Source organism: Acanthochromis polyacanthus, chromosome 4 (genome assembly GCF_021347895.1).
Source record: "Acanthochromis polyacanthus isolate Apoly-LR-REF ecotype Palm Island chromosome 4, KAUST_Apoly_ChrSc, whole genome shotgun sequence".
Classification (NCBI taxonomy): Eukaryota; Metazoa; Chordata; class Actinopteri; family Pomacentridae; genus Acanthochromis; species Acanthochromis polyacanthus.
The window spans coordinates 37,354,168-37,370,236 of NC_067116.1; the positions used below are offsets into that span (position 1 = coordinate 37,354,168).

The 16,069-nt window shown below is 39.4% G+C and overlaps 1 protein-coding gene across 1 annotated transcript in view; it reads right to left on the reverse strand.

The window, feature by feature from the left end:
• si:ch211-129c21.1 (uncharacterized protein LOC563087 homolog) overlaps window positions 1–16,069 on the reverse strand; it is a 37,578-nt gene that overhangs the window by 5,285 nt on the left and 16,224 nt on the right. The window contains 17 exon segments of the mRNA XM_051947674.1: window positions 2–127; window positions 2,008–2,051; window positions 2,054–2,089; window positions 2,092–2,118; window positions 2,121–2,163; window positions 2,389–2,488; window positions 2,490–2,560; window positions 3,245–3,307; window positions 3,309–3,397; window positions 3,499–3,609; window positions 3,923–4,019; window positions 6,654–6,695; window positions 6,697–6,752; window positions 7,123–7,195; window positions 9,097–9,151; window positions 9,153–9,237; window positions 9,455–9,949. Coding sequence (XP_051803634.1) covers window positions 2–127; window positions 2,008–2,051; window positions 2,054–2,089; window positions 2,092–2,118; window positions 2,121–2,163; window positions 2,389–2,488; window positions 2,490–2,560; window positions 3,245–3,307; window positions 3,309–3,397; window positions 3,499–3,609; window positions 3,923–4,019; window positions 6,654–6,695; window positions 6,697–6,752; window positions 7,123–7,195; window positions 9,097–9,151; window positions 9,153–9,237; window positions 9,455–9,551 — 1,215 coding nt within the window. The 5' untranslated portion in view covers window positions 9,552–9,949.

Consider the following 16,069-nt stretch of genomic DNA (forward strand, 5'->3'; position numbering starts at 1 on the left):
GTGGCGCTCCGGTCAACGGACGAACAGCTTCGTCCATTAGAGGTCGATCCCTGATGAACTGGAGGGTTTTATCCGGAAGGTCCAGGGAGCGATTCATCCCCATTTTACGAGCCACATTGTTGATGCACTGGAAACACAAAACTGGAATTTAGACCTTTTTTTCCATTCAATCAACATTTAACAGAATAAAGGCAACAATCAATGAGAACAACAAAGAAAGGAATGCAGTTTAAAACAGCCACATTCAGACGTGGTATAGTCTGTGATCATGGATTTAAATTTATCCACTGCACCAAGCTTTAATGTTGCAAGCATGCACAGCAGGATAACATATTTACCCATTTTGGTGTGAGCACATGGGACTTTGAGTGTACTGCAGCATGTTGCCATTCAGTGATTTCAAACAAACAAAAGCCAATGTCTGTCTTGCCTTACTGCTAGAGGTGGTCAGTTAACACTTTCATACAAGAAGCGGTGATGAGTGGAATAGTTGTCACAGGTAATGAATCTGAGAGCTGAGTGATAATAACCGTAGAGAGAGTGGAGATAATGGTGATTCTGTAGATGACAACACCAAAGTATAGGCAAGACATGACGACTTTCTGCAGAACACAGGAAATGTGTTTCTACAAAATACACAGTTTTTGGCCATAGCCTGCATACTAATATAATACCATGAATTTAAATGTAAGTTTGTGATCCAAATAGATGCCTAGATATTTATATTCAGAAACTCTCTCAATACTCTACCCAGTCAGATTAGTGATGTGTAAAATACCCTTAAGGATTTCTCTGGCTCTTAAAAGAAATACACTGATCAGCCATAACATTATGACCACTGACAGGTGAAGTGAATACACCGATCATCTCGTTTTAATGCAATGTTCTGCTGGGAAACCTGGAGTCCTGACATTCACGTGGATGTTTGACACCCACCTAAACACTGCAGGTCAAGCAACCCTCTAACCCCCTAAACTCCCACGGCAACAGCAGTCCTCGATGCAGTTGCCATCCTCAAAGGACAATGCACTCTATCACACTGTAAAAACTGCTCAGGAGTAACCCAAGGAACAGGACATAGATAAGCTGTTCACCTGGGTTCCACACTTCCCACACCCAAATCTTATAGACAGGACAAACCTGATCTAAGTAGATCCCACCTTGCGACCCACAGGACCCACAGAATTCACTGCCACTATCCTGGTGCCACAGAACATCCCCAGAGGTCCTGTGTTGATGCCCCACTGGGTCAGAGGAGTTTTGTCAGGATAAAAGGGATCAACACAATATTAGGCAGGTGGTCATAATGCTATGCTTGATTGTTGTATACAGTGATCCCTTGAAGAAATCCGTGAAGTAGCAACCTTATATTGATTTATTATTCTATATATTTGAAGGCTTTTCGCACAAAAACACAACACCGCAGAGCAACACTATGTGCAACAATTAGACATCGATTGTGAAATGAACAGGGTGAGATGCTGAACACATTCTAAACACAGGAGACCTAGCAGATTGATGCTATGGTCACTGAGCCAATCAGCACCCAGCACTGCACACTACATTTTATTTCAATTTAACATTCTTGTTTTAATGCTTGAATTAGTATTTTTTTTTCACATTTTTGTACTTTAAAATTTTTTATTGTTAGGAAATGCTTATTTACTGCAAAATAATTAAAAATATAATATTATATGCGAATAATCTGCAATAAAAATCTGCAATACAGTGAGACCGCGAGAGTGCGATATGGTGAGGGATGCCTGTATTTGGTCTTTCTGATTGGAAAAGTGCATTTGGCAGTTGACAAAAGCTTTTTGCGGTGATTGAACGGCTGACTTTGCAGTATCAGAAAAATCCGTACAGAACTGTATCATCTGCGTACAAGTGGAAGGCGTAATTTGTCCTAGATATTATTTATATTTCATCCACTGTATTTTTCTTCTCCAGATCTGAGTATTAATGTGCTTATACGACTTTCCATTTCACTTTGGCATTTCATTCAACTCACGCTCCCGGTCGGGGAACCGGCACTTCACCCGTGTACATCACCACTTGACATGAGACGTCTCCACGGCAACAGGCGTCTAAACTTTCCCTCATTAAAAATCTCTCGATGTCGGACACGCTGTATGCACAGACTGCAGAGACTGGGACAAGCTCCTGGAAGCAGCACATCACCACAATTAGTCACGGTAACTGCAGAAACGTATGTCTAATTGCATAACTGGGAATACAGTCAGTACATTACTGGCTGCTGCAACCGCTAAAAAATTGGTGTGGTTATACTGTAAAAGCTTTTATTATCCCCTCCAAGTCGCCTGCCCAGGATACTGCCGACATCCCCCACCCTGAGCCATAACCACAGATCTGATGGCGCTGACTTACGACTGCCGGTGTGAAGACAGCGTAGAAGACACTCTTCCTCCAGTTCTTGTGCTTCAGCAGGAAGACATCCTGGACAATGGGGGGCAGGCTGGGTTCAGGAGGAACAATCCAGACGTGCTTTCAGGAACGACGTCCATTTCCTCTGCAGTGTCCCGCTGGCCGCCCATACCCCCTGAAAACACAGAGACACTCCATGATGCATGCATATTCCCTTTAACAACATATCAGTGTGTTTGCATAGGGATTAAATATTTAGACTGAATATATTAAATTTAGCTATCAATAAGAATAACATAGATGCAAAAAACAAGATGCAAAGATCATAATTTTCATGGATCATAATAAACAAAGACAGAATGTGAGAAAAAAAGAGGGAGTCACAACAGCCTTACTAAGTTTAAATATGAATTATGACAATAGGCCTAATAAATAATTAACATGAAATCTACAGGTATACAGTACATGACAGGTTTATAATGTTTAGGGCCACTTTCGGCTCCATTTTATTAAAAAGTTAGACCAGTTCTAGATTTTAGCACATATTGAAAAGGCATTTAAACCTTTAACTGTGCCGCACCAGTGACCTTTCCACTCCCAACACTCAGCCTGAACTGGTAAATATGACTATATCTTACCCAAATCAGGTCACTCCTCTTTGTTTATATTTAACCCGGATATGGCAAAATGTGCCAGGTCTTCACCAAAATCAGGTCAAATCTGGGAACCGTTGCCGACTTCTGTTGAGCTGCTGGAGTGCGACTTTGCTGTCTATTGGGAACCCGACCTTGTGCCAGCTGGGCCAAAAGTCTTGCAACAATCTGCGTTTATTAGCTTTTTAATCAGCACTTTATTGTACCTTGCAGACACGGGCCACTCGTGACACTGCAACTTTGCTGTAGAAGTCGTACTCCATGGCGTTCCTCACTGAAGAACAGGTAAATCTTATCGTCATCACCGTCGGGACTCTCGAAACTCTCACCCACAAAGTCCATGTAGACGAAGTTTGGCTCTGAAATCACACAATGAAGAATAAAACAGAGGACAGATTTAACATATCAGCAGCAACATGCATTTACCACTAACTATGCATATCGCAGTCCTTGAACTCACCACTGAGCCAGGAGCTTTTGAACTCAGTGCGAAGGGCCAAGTTTGAGCTGCGCAGAACTACCGGCTCAGAGCCCAAGAAGTTGATGGATGTAGCAGAATACAGGTCATTTCCTGCTGGACAGGAACAAGAGATGCATGAAAAGTTCCTGGAAACCCATGATTCACATTATGCTGGAACAATATCTCATTTTTATGCCTACTCATGGACTCAGCAAACCTTTTCTGACTAATTAATACACAGTGTGTGCTGAGGGAACAGCAGCACAACTAGAAAATATATTATTTGTAGTGTTTTCTGGTGCTCGAGGTCTCGGAGGTTTCGAGTGGAATTTCACACGGATCTTTTCGGTTCGGTCGCTTTGAACATTCGGCGGTTTTCTGCAGCTTGTTCCCTCTGACAGCCAGAACTGACTCTGACACTCACCAACCATGAGGAGGAGTATCTCTGAAGGGATCAAAAGGACACTTCCCTTTCCCTCCTCCTGCTTTTCCTCCAGCCTCAGCTGTCCATTAGCGAACGTCTGCCGGAAACACACAGAGACAGAGAGGAAAGAAAAAGTTGTTGAAGGAGCTGAAGACAGAAACTTGTGTTGTTTTTATTCAGACAACAATGTACGGATCGAGAAGTGAAAGTAAAGAGATTCGTGTGCTTTGGCCTGGAGATACCTTTGCTTTATTACACAAAGTCTACAAAAACAGTTTTTAGATTGATCCCACATGAAACAGAGCCGGTGTTTGACATTTTTTGTCCAACTGGTGCATTCACAGTCTAGAAACTCACACGTATAGATTATCAGTTAAAGAGAACACTATGTCTGCTCTTGTCTCTTTAACCTTATCATAGTTAAGTAGTTTGTTCTGTGGCTCTGCCACATGTATGGGCAAACATGTATGCCACTTAGTCCATCCAAAATAAACTGAATTCAATGAGCTCCACTGACATTTTAAGAAATGTGCATAACTCTCCACACCCCAAGCAGTTTCTGGGCATTTTTTGTTGTTGTTGTCGTCATTGTTGTTTACTCCTGCACATTTTAGTGACATTTTAGTCATAGTGAGAGTTCAGATAAACATTCTTCTGTTTTCCTGGAGATCATAAATCTCACAACACATGGAATGCCAAGCTGTTTCTGGGCTGTTTTTTTTTTTTTGCTCCTGTCACATTTTCTGACATTAAGTGATAGTAAGTGAGACGAGGAGACAAGGGTGACTTAAAATAAACATTATATTTTCGTGCAAATCATAAATCTCATAACACACTGAAGCTCAAGCAGTTTCGGAGCTTTTTTTTTTTTTTTTTTTGCTTCTGTCCGATTTTTACTCACTAGGAGCTTCATTTTTCATCTTGCACTGCTGTGGAATAGTACATATCATGGCTAGAGTAGAGAGATTCAAATATGTCTCCTAATGTGTGCAGTATGACAGTTTTAAATCCCATAAATCTTTCAAAAACACAGTTGAATTCTTTGATGATTTGTTTTAAGAAAAAATAAAAAATAAAAAATACAGAATCAACATGAAGAAACATATTTCCAAGTGCCCACAGTGTGTGTTACCAGTGGTGTAAAGGAATGCTGGTCGACATGCTATAGATATTTTACTCTGTACATTTTGAAGTTGTTTCCAGACTGATCTGCTATCTGCTCTGCGAATACACTACCTGCAGTTCAACTGAGAAGCCCTGAATGTCTGTGATATGACTTCGGGGTTACAGTTGAATGATTAATGTCTTCACAGCTGCACTGATTTTTTAGTTTTTATTTATAGTTTGTTTTTTTGTTTGTTTTTTACATAATAATCTGGTCAGAGCAATAGTCATATATTTTTTAATGAATTTCTAAATGAGCCATATGGTAAAAGCTCTTAAAGCAAATAACATCATGATTTTAAGGATGAGTTCCATATTTTAGAAGCTTTTTATTCCCATTAGTTCCTCCATTCCAGCTTCGATGTAACTTTATACCACGCTTCCTTTTGAATGTGCAGATGAAATACTGTAAAACTACCTTTGGCGACACAATGGGAGTTGTAACACTGGAGTGAGTCAGCCATGCTTTTTTTAAGTTAGAAACTAATTCTGAAGAAGAGCAATGCTGTCATCGGCAAGTTGACTGGATTGGTTCCTGAGGTTTGTTACGTATGAGACCCTTAAAATCTGAAACTGTACTTTGGTACATTTACGTTTGTAGGTGGCAAACTTTCATCCATGGTGTTAGCATATTTTACTTAAGATGTGTCCTCCAGTATAAGCAAAAAACACTATGAGGACATGTAAACAAGGTAAATATATCTAGATATATTTACTGCAAAGGTACCTTCTCATTTTAAAGAAAATCAAAACCAAGGGTTCACATTAGAGGAAGTAAATCTGGCTAAAGATACTCGTGTGAGGATAAAATCTGTTGGTCTTGATTCTATTACAAGAAAAAGGGAGATAGTTTTCTCAGAAAAGCCCATGGTGGCTAATAAAGGACTACTAACGGCAACATTAATCCCCAATCATTTCTGCTCTGCTTAAAGAAAAAGTCAATTGTTTTCTTCATGATGATGAAACCAATAATGACTGTTCTGCTTAAAAGCCACTCCGTCTCTGTATCAGAGCCTGATATACTCTTATTCCTCAGCGCTGCACACCTCAAAACGACTAAAAATAGATTAATGGATGAGTGAAATACATCCCACTGTTGCACTGGTTGTTATGTTACTTTATTACAATAAGCATGAGCACTGTAGTTTTTTAAGTCAGTCCCACCTACACCATACAGCAGCTGTAAATATTCACTAGGGCACTAAATGTGTAACAATCCGCTACACAAAAGTAGTTCCCCCTTAAAAAAGCACGTTTACCTCCAATTTCGAGTAAAATTTTGCAAAACTTCAATGTCCCGCGGTGTAGGAATGCAATCGCTAGGGCTTTTTAAATATTAAGACTTGGAATGTTTTGAGACATTTTTTTGGGATTGTTTCTTTCTAAAAGAAGCAATTTCTTTGGGGATAAGTCAGAAAATACTGAGACAGATTGAAATATATGTTCGTATTCGTCCCTTTCGATGCGTTGCTTGTGGTAGTCTATGCACTGGTTATCTTTAGTTTTAAGTAGGGCAAAAATGTGTTCATTAGCTCACAGGGTTATGTTCCGGCTTACTATACTTTACATAATAGTCACATGTCGGGCTAAAAGATTCGTATCCGCACACGGTACATCGTCGTGTCATTCATTTTGTGCAGGGTTCGAATGTAGTTACGGCATTCACCTGCAACCAGATCCAGCAGAGAGAATACCAAGGTCAGAGCTTCTGTTAGTTCAGCCGCAAAAACACAAACATGCCACATGCATGCAGTGGCTGCAGGGGCTGCCCAGAGCCGAGCCAGTGGCAGAAAGGTCAAGGCTGCATGGCTTGCATTTTTTCCTCGTGCCTTTATTTGGACATTTGGTACAAAGTTATAAGCACAGCACTTCAAAGGGAATTCTATGTAAAGGCTTGCAAGGGAAAAAAGCACTCCCATATAAATGATTACAAAAGTACAGAGATGAATTATGTGAGGGAGTAAAACTGCACCCAGTCAACGGTCATCCTTTAAGGCTGCCCTAGATGTGAAAGTAGCCGTGTTCTGAACAAACACTGCACGAAACCGTCGGCGTTTTTCCTTTGTACGTGCACTCCCTCTGCTTCTCCTCGGTGACTCGCCAGTACACCTGCATCAACACAAGGAGAGTGTCTTGTCAAAGCATGCAGGAGCGATGTTGCAACCCCCGCAGTAGTCGACCGTTTGCCGTTTCACTGTTTGTCTAACATCGAGTCCAGTGAGTGAGAAGGGAGTAACTGCAATCATCCTGTTAGATGTGTAACTGCAGCTATAAACAACACCCCACTGTGTGGTCGCCGAGACCATTATTCAGACAAATTCCTCATGCAAATGTGAAATGGTCAAGGGGAAAGAAATGCTGCTGATGTGAGTGAAGCTACTGTTCATATTTTCAGTCTAATATGAGGCCAGAATCAATATAAAAAACAGACAAAGACTTTCACTGAAAACTGGTGAAGGATCTCCAGATGGAGTTTTTTGTTTTATAATGTTAAACTAGAACCTGACACATACTAGATATTTGAGGCCAATATTGATATTGATAAATCAACTGACAGCATTTTTTAACAACAACGTCAATATCAGTTCTTTTGATTCTGTTTTGTATTGATGTCTGAAACAGAGGGAAAAGTACAGTCAAAAGTCTGGACACACCTTCTCATTCAATGCTTTTTATTGATTTGTATTTTCTACATCGTAGATTATTACTGAAGATAAACACTTTTTTGTTTACAACATAATCCCATATGCATTCTTGTACAGTTTTGATGTCTTCAGTATTAATCTACAATGTAGAAAATAATTAATTAAAAAATACTGAATGAGAAGGTGTGTCCAAACTTTAGACTGGTAGTTGTACCATGTCACCATTAAACACAAAATTTTGCACTTCTTTTCTAAAGAAAAACTATGAAATGGTGGCACCGTTTGTTAATTACCTTGAACCTACTTTGGTGCTGTCTGTTTGGCATTTTTATTTATTTATTAGTCACCATATATCAATATATCTGCAGCAATCAGCCCAACTGAGCCAGCTATCAGTCTAGTTTCTGCTGCAAACCAGAAGTTTTTTGCCTGTAAGATAAGATAAATCTGAGGGTTATAAATCATTAAAGTCCATCTCTGGACTTAAACCCTTCAAACTTATCTTGAGGCATAAAAGTTACATATTTGGAAGTTGTTTGCCATGAAAATAATCCCTCCCTGCCTTAAAATGGGTCAGATGCAGCTGTTTACTGTTATTTCTTCTGGAATTTGTCGATATTCGCTGCACCATGAGCACACCAGCTTACCTACAGCTCTGCTAAATCACTGTAAAACAACTCTATGCAATGGTATGTTGGTATAGCAGAGTAATTTAGCCACACATGTTTGAAAAGAAATCAATACTGAATAAGAATAATGAAAAAATTCTGAAAAAAAATATGAAGCAAAAAGCCCCATTCTGTAAAATAACAGGCTCAGCCACTGTGTGGACTTCCTTTTTTTCTCATGATGCTCTTTCTAGCATAGAAAAAACACTATACTGACATATTAACAGTGCAAAAACTTTGATTTTCACGAACGCCTCTTCCTACTTGCTTTGCTTTTCTTGTAAAATATTGGATTCTTTCACTTTGTCAGGCCTCAAAAATTGTCAAATCAGACACACTGAAGGATAAATCTTAACTCCTAACCATAATCTATGATGTTGGTCACAAATAGAACCTTGACCTAATTTAAAGGGGTTATAAAGTGAAAAAGTTGAGAACTACCAACAAAAACTGTGACTCGCTTTGGGCTGCTTTCTGATTATTTGATGAAATAGCCTCACCACTGCAGCAAAATATCATAAAAGTTCAATAAATGCTTCATTTTTAATCTGCAATCATGAAAAGTTAATTAATAGCTTCTTCATCGAGCAGCAAAAACAACATGGCAGCACCAGCTTGTGTATTTATAACAGCTTCAGACAGGAGGCCGGACCTGCACGCTCTGAATTCCTTGAATGAAATTGTTTGCGTGTTCTACCGCCGCCTTCCTGACTGAGATGTTGTTGATGTCCAGAGCGTAGATGGCCTCTCTGGCCCGAGCAGCAAACGCCCAGGTCATCTCTCATCAGCATGGTCGAGTAATTGAAGATCCCCTCTTCTCTGAAGAACTTCAGCTCGTCTGCTTGGGGAAAAAAAAAAAAAAACCTGCATTAGTACTATGGGAATCCATGAAGTTGGAAAATGCTTCCACAGCCAAAAAAAAGTTCACTTTGTTGAAAAAACAAGCAGGGAAAGTTGAACCACTTAAAAAAAAAATCTTCAAATTTATGATACAACTTGTGATATTTCCTGGTTCAATAATGGAAAAATAAATTAGCAGGGAGAAAGATACTCACTCTGGAAGGGGACAGTCTTTCGTGGGACACAGTAGCGACTGAAACAAACATGGAGCATCAATCCACAGACGATGCTCAGGGCTGACAGAGGAGACATGGCTCAGGGTCCAGGTTTGTCTAAGTGTGGAAGAGCTGCACAGTCCAGCTCTGCCACCGAAGCACCCGATCAGAGACAGAACATGGTCCAGAGTTTTGGTCCAGATGTGGTCACACCGTGCAGCTGTCACTGTCCTGGACATGTGCCACTGCAGCAACTTTGTTTAGCTCTAAAGGCGATTCATTCAGACGTGCAGCCAGGACTTGTGGAGAGCAGCTCAGCCTTCTCCGGCTCAGTTTGAAGTCGGTGTCCTGCTCGCTGGATATCTATGTCGGCGTTAGCCTCCAGCGCTGTGCTAATGAGCTGCTGGTGTCCTCTCTGGAAGGAGGAGCAGAAGCCATGCTGCCCGGCTAGTGCTGAGGGATGCCCGAGAAGATCATTTTCACGCTAGCTCACTTCTGGAAAAGATATGAGAACATCTATGAAATATCAAAGAGACCCGTGAAATAGAAAAGCTGACTTTATTACTCGGGTTGGAAATAAGGTGTATATTAAAAGATGGACGCATTCCCTTAGAAAACTGGAAATGGCAGCTGGTTTGCACACCTTAGACTTTATTTCTTCCCATTTTTCTGTGTTATGCTTGATGATTCATGGATAATTATTATGCAGAGCCCGGTAAAGATATTTGTAATGACTCAGATGTGGATGTGATGGTGCTGCATTGTCCTTTTTACCTGTACAAAAGACTATTAAAATGAACATGTCTAAGTGACAGTAAGTGAGGCTGGGAGAAAGATGCGACTAAGGATGAACACTTAGCTGTTTTCCTGCAGAACTACGATCATTAAAGCCTCTTAACACACAGTTTTTGCACATTTTCTTCCCTCCTGTCACATTTTACTACTAAATAAAGTCTGGCACCTCCATAGAAACAGCACAACCATTTAAAGAAATAACTCTAAAATGTTTCTGTGCAACGTGACAAAATTACAAGGAACTTCTTTGAGGATTAATTTTGCAAAAAAAAAAAAAAATGTAAAAAGTACTGGAACATGTACAACATTTTTCCAAGTGCCCACAAGTGTTACAAATACTTGGGAAAAAATGGTGACTCCACATAAATATCATACATGTTTTATTATTTATATTTTAATTTTTGTTCACAATAAGTTAGCACAGTCTGCAGTTTAGCCAAAAAGGCCCTGAATTTTTTTCACGTGACTTTAGATCTCAGTTGAGTCATTCTTGGCTTTCTGCTTGCATCAAAAAATGCTGAATTTTTATTTATCTGTTTATTTATTTTTAACAGATTCCAGTTACAGCAAACAATAGATACATAGACTGAATACATTTTTAATGAAATATCGCTATTTTAGGCTTAGATTTGTGTGAGTTTCTCAACTGAACGGCATGTCACAGATGAGTAGTTTAAAAAACAACTGGAAAGCTGAAAATCGGCCAATTCCCTCTGCTTTTGGCGTTTAATATTTAGGCATATCTTTAAAGATAACTTAACAGCAAGTTTTGGGGTTAAGAGGATTTAAAGGGGACTGCAGCACTTTAACACGGTCTCACTCTTCATTCGACAGGTTCACAGGAAACAGATTTAAAACCAGGATCACCAGAGTGAAGAAGTAAGGTATAGTGCATTAAATTAACATGCTCCTCCTGCTGATTCTATATCTATCTTTAACACAGAGACAAATATATCTATATGTTGCCTCGCCAGAGAAGTCTAGCACCTCTTACAGCTGCAGCTCTGACAAGTCATAGCGGTAAACTTGACAAAGGAAGCTGATGTTAAAGTGAAAATCTGCCACGCTGCCCGCAAACCCCCACTCTCTCTTCCTCCACCACTCTCTGCATCTTCCTGTCCTCCTCCCTGATAAGAACCTGCTTCCTCTGGGCTCAGCGGGGTTCAGCCAGCAGAGGGGATCAGTTCAGGTTCGGGCATGCATGCAGATCATGGTAATTTTCACCGCTCAGCCGCTGCATCCCCACCCGGGGATTCATGTGGAATTGAGACTTACCACTTCTTTTGGCGAGTTTTTCCTTTTCAGTTTTTTTTTTCCATGACAAACTGAGCGACGCAGCCTCATTCAAAATTCATCAAGGCTCTTTATCTCAGAATAACACACAAAGCATACTTGAGAGCAGACTCGCAAGGTAAAAAAAAAAAAAAAAAAAAAAGTGTGCTCCCTCCCTCTCTTTTTTTTTTATTTTTTTGTTTTTTGGTGCACAGTGCTCAAAAGCAGCAGCAACACACAACTGCTTTGCAACTCTCGCTTAGATTCTTGAGAAAAAATACAGCAGATTTCACAGAGCTGCAGCCTTTGAAACACACCATCGCGTCCTCGCCCGTTGACAGAAATCAAAATGACAGCATCCAAAAATTTTCCTCGAGAGACGAGGCAGGCGCTCACTCCCCGGCGTCTCTGAACAACCTCGCTTTTGAACGCGCGTTTTGCAACTAACTGCCATGCTCCCGCCTTGTTGTTACTTGACACAGCGAGACGAGCTGCTGCATGTAGAGGACTGCTCATCTGTTGTCAGGCCGGCGAACGCCTTGTGCTCCCTCTTCCCCCTCAGGCTGTCGGGGGCTGGGGGGACTGGAGGTTGAGCTGCTACAGCTGAACGAAATGTCTGCAGGTTGTTTTTCCAGCGTTTGACAGATAGTTTCAGATGGCGCATACAAGCAGGTATGGCTACAATAATAGAAGAACATGCAGCAGTTGTCCCTCTCTGCTCTCAGTTTGTTTATCCAGGGTCAGAGTGAGTGTGACCCTAGATGGTGATAAACAAAGAACGAAGTGGAAAAAAAGAGGGAGATGATGCACAGCTGAAGGCTTTACAAGTCATACACAGCTGATTTCAGGCACGCTGGAATGCTTTTGTTTGGTCTGGAAGTTTTTTAATGTAAAGAAATGAACTTTCAGGGCTTTTGGATGCGTGAATGGTGCCCAAAGGTGTTACTCAAAAAAAACTCAAAAATGTCTTCTGTGCTGTACGACAAAGATATAATGCCATGAATCATTTTAATAAGTTAAAAAAGAAAAATATCATTTATTTGAATATTTCTTCTTCTTTTTTTTTTAAATGGACCGTGTACACACAAGTGTTACCAGTACCAAGGACAACAATGACATATATATATATATATATATATATACATAGCTGAATTTATTTGATTATTTATTTTACAAAACAAAAACAACGGGACATGCTCAACATTTTTCCAAATGCCCACAGGTGTTACCAATTCTTAGAAAAAAAAAAATGTTGACTGCTTTATATTTATATATGTACTTTTTTCGTGCCAAGTGAGCACAGTCTGTGGTTTACCCCAGTTTAAAAAAAATTCCCTGAAGTTTTTCATGTGACTGTTGGTCACTGCTGAGTCATTCTTTGCTTTCTGCTTACATCACATCGTGCAGATTTTTAATATATATATATATATATATATATATATATACACACAATTTAGTTACAGCAAAAAGTCAATGTTAACTCTTAAATGAAATGTGTATAATGAATACATTTTGATCACAATGTTAAGCTTAGATTTTGATAAGTTTCTCCACTGAATATCACATCACAGATGGGTACTTCAAGAACAGTTGGAAAGTGGAAAACCTGACGATTCTCACTTCTTTTACAGTTGACAGTTTAGAAAAGATAACGTGCCTTTTAAACCCAGCAGCAGGTTTTGGGGTTCAGAGGAGTAAAAGGGCTTTTAGGCTTCTTCAGCTCTTCACATAAGCTTTCTTATATATTTTTTTATTATATTTTTGTTTTGATTTGTTTTACTTTGGTATTTTAACCCTCTGATCCCCAAAACCCAATGGCAGGTTTGACAAATTAAACAATTTAACCAGAAAGACTGACTCACCATTTCTAAGTTTAGAATAATAATATGTCTTATTAAAAGATTTTCCAAAAAATAAACCATTTCTCGTAACCAGACTCTGTGAAAACACAAAATAGAACTATTGACTGAGCTGCTACCAAAAGTCATGACAAAAATTCAGGAACTTTTCAGCTGAACTTCAGGCTGTGTTTAAACATAGTAGACAACCAACAGTTAATTATCTTTAGTATGTGGAGTCACACTTGGAAAAACCTTGTACATGTTGATTCCAGATTTTTTGTTTTTTGTAAAATAAAGAAATTCTTTTTTTTTTCTGTTCTGATTTATGCAACAATAACTGTGTCATACTGCAAGAAGACATCTGTGAGTTTCCATAGAGGTGTAGGGCCTTAAATTGGAGTGAAAAATGAGCTCACAGTGACTAAAAATGAGCAAAGTTAAGACTAGCTTGGAGTTCCAAAGAATACATCCATGTAGCACTTTTATTACCTGTGGTTGTTTGTGTGTGATCCAAAGTTCACCAAAAGTGTGTCACTTCCTGCTAAATGCTTTTCCTTCATCCCTTGTTAATCATTAACTTTACCTTTATGTGGTTTGGCATTGGGCAGGTTGTGTAGGGTTGATTTATTAAAGTTTTACTTCCTGAAAAACACCTGCAGCTGAATGCAGGAAAACCAAAACGATAAGGTAAAAGCCATAAAAAAGGAAAAAAATGTAGAGCAGCTTTTATATTTCCAATAATCCTCATAATGCATTAATAAAATCAAATCATTCAAGTCCCTTTCTACTCAAAATGTGTTTTGTTCATTGTTTCTACTCTTAGATGTTTAACTTCCACTATACAGATTGATATATGTTCAGAGTTGACATTAACAAGCTGTTTTCTAATGCTTTTGCAGAAACTTTCTCTGAACACACAGGATTTCTGAAGTTACAGCTAGTTTGGAAGCTAACAGTCAGTTTTCAATTAACCTGATGTGAACATGTGAAGACCGTGTTAATTATTGATAGCAATCCTGTTGGGGGTATTTTGCATTAAAATTATCATGTGAAATCAAAAATAACCGCTTTGTGCACTCACAGATGCAGAATTTTGCCATGAGGGAGAAGGAGCAGGTGTCATTTTAATCATTTCAAACCAAACAATTTGTGTTGTTTTTAAAGGAAGAAAATCATATCAGACACAACTTATTATTCAAAGAAGGGGATTTCTTTCATTTTTTAACTTTTAAATTGTCAAATTATGTATTCCACATTCATGCAAGGTATCTTTTTGGATGGTATACATCTTCTTCCTTTGCTTCCTGCTTCAGAATAAACCAGGAAGGTCCCTCCCATGGACTGTTTGACCCTTTACCTTGAGGGAAAAAAAGCTGCACAACATCTTTGCCAAACAATGTCTTACCAGAATTAACAGCTTAAGATTACAACATGGCCCTTTGTTAATGATACACCTTTAGTAATCCTAGTAAGTCAATAATAAAAGATCTGTGGGCTAGGGCAGATTGGATCTTTTTTACAACATAGTTTACATTAAGGTAGCTTGTAGTAAGCTTTTAGTTAATGTGCCTGTAACTGCCTCAGACAAGTTCATGTAAATGAGTTTATAAATGTATTGGGGGTTTTTTATATACTATTTTATATTAAATGTTGTTCAGAGTACAAAATGTGATTAAAGGGTATAAATAGTGTTAAAATGTTTTTAACAGTGCTACCACAAACGTTAAAAATTAGAGGATTGTCACATGACCGGATATAAAGCCAAGGCGCAATCCCCTGTGCATTGTGGGTGTTGAGAGGAAGAGTTGAGAGAAGACGTGGACACGCAGCCCAAAATGTGCATATAGTTTGACAGGCGCACACGGTAATTGAATTCACCTTATTATTGTGTATTATTTGTATTGTTATGACTTGGAGAGGAGCATTTGGGTCATGTTGTGTTTTGTGTTTGTAGTTTTCACAATGTCCAAGGAAGAAGGAGAGATTAAAAAATCTTCTAAAGACGTCCGTATGAAGCGTGGTCTTTAATGCATCAAACCAGTGCGCTTACAGTGCCTGTTTTCACTTCGTCTCTGTGCTAAAATTCTCGTCTCTCCGTTCCGCCTTTCAGGTTGAATCAGGTTGTTTCCTTGATGCCATAGTGACCAAAACAATAATAAACCACCATGACGTGAGGTGCACTGAGGCAGAGGGCACATTATGAAAGACTGGTGTGAAATCCAGTTATGCCTTTTGTTTATAGGGGATCAATCCTGATTCCAGTACAGCCAGCAAAACCTGCTCAAGGACCTGTCATCGTACGCACAGGTAGAGCTCCGAACAGCCTTATATTCTGTTTCTGCAAGACTATACTGTACACCCCAAAGGAAAATAATATTTACGACCGACATTATGCAGAAAATACTTATGCAAGGCCCCTATAAAACGCTCTTCTTTTCGCTTCTCTTGAACCCTGACCTGACATTTGCAGCTCTGTCAGCATGAGGGTACGCGATCCTCTACAAAAGCAGAACAAGCAGCGAGAGAATGACTAAAATCAGATCCATACATCTAGATGTAAATGCCAGCGGGTAGCTTTCTACTCTTAAAAGGTGGACGCTGTGGCTGCTGGTGGGTTTCTCTTTTTTACTCATCAAGCAACACAACATGAAAACTGCAGGTTCAAAAGCTGCACAGCGTGTTGAAGAAGCCCTGTAGCAGAATCTCC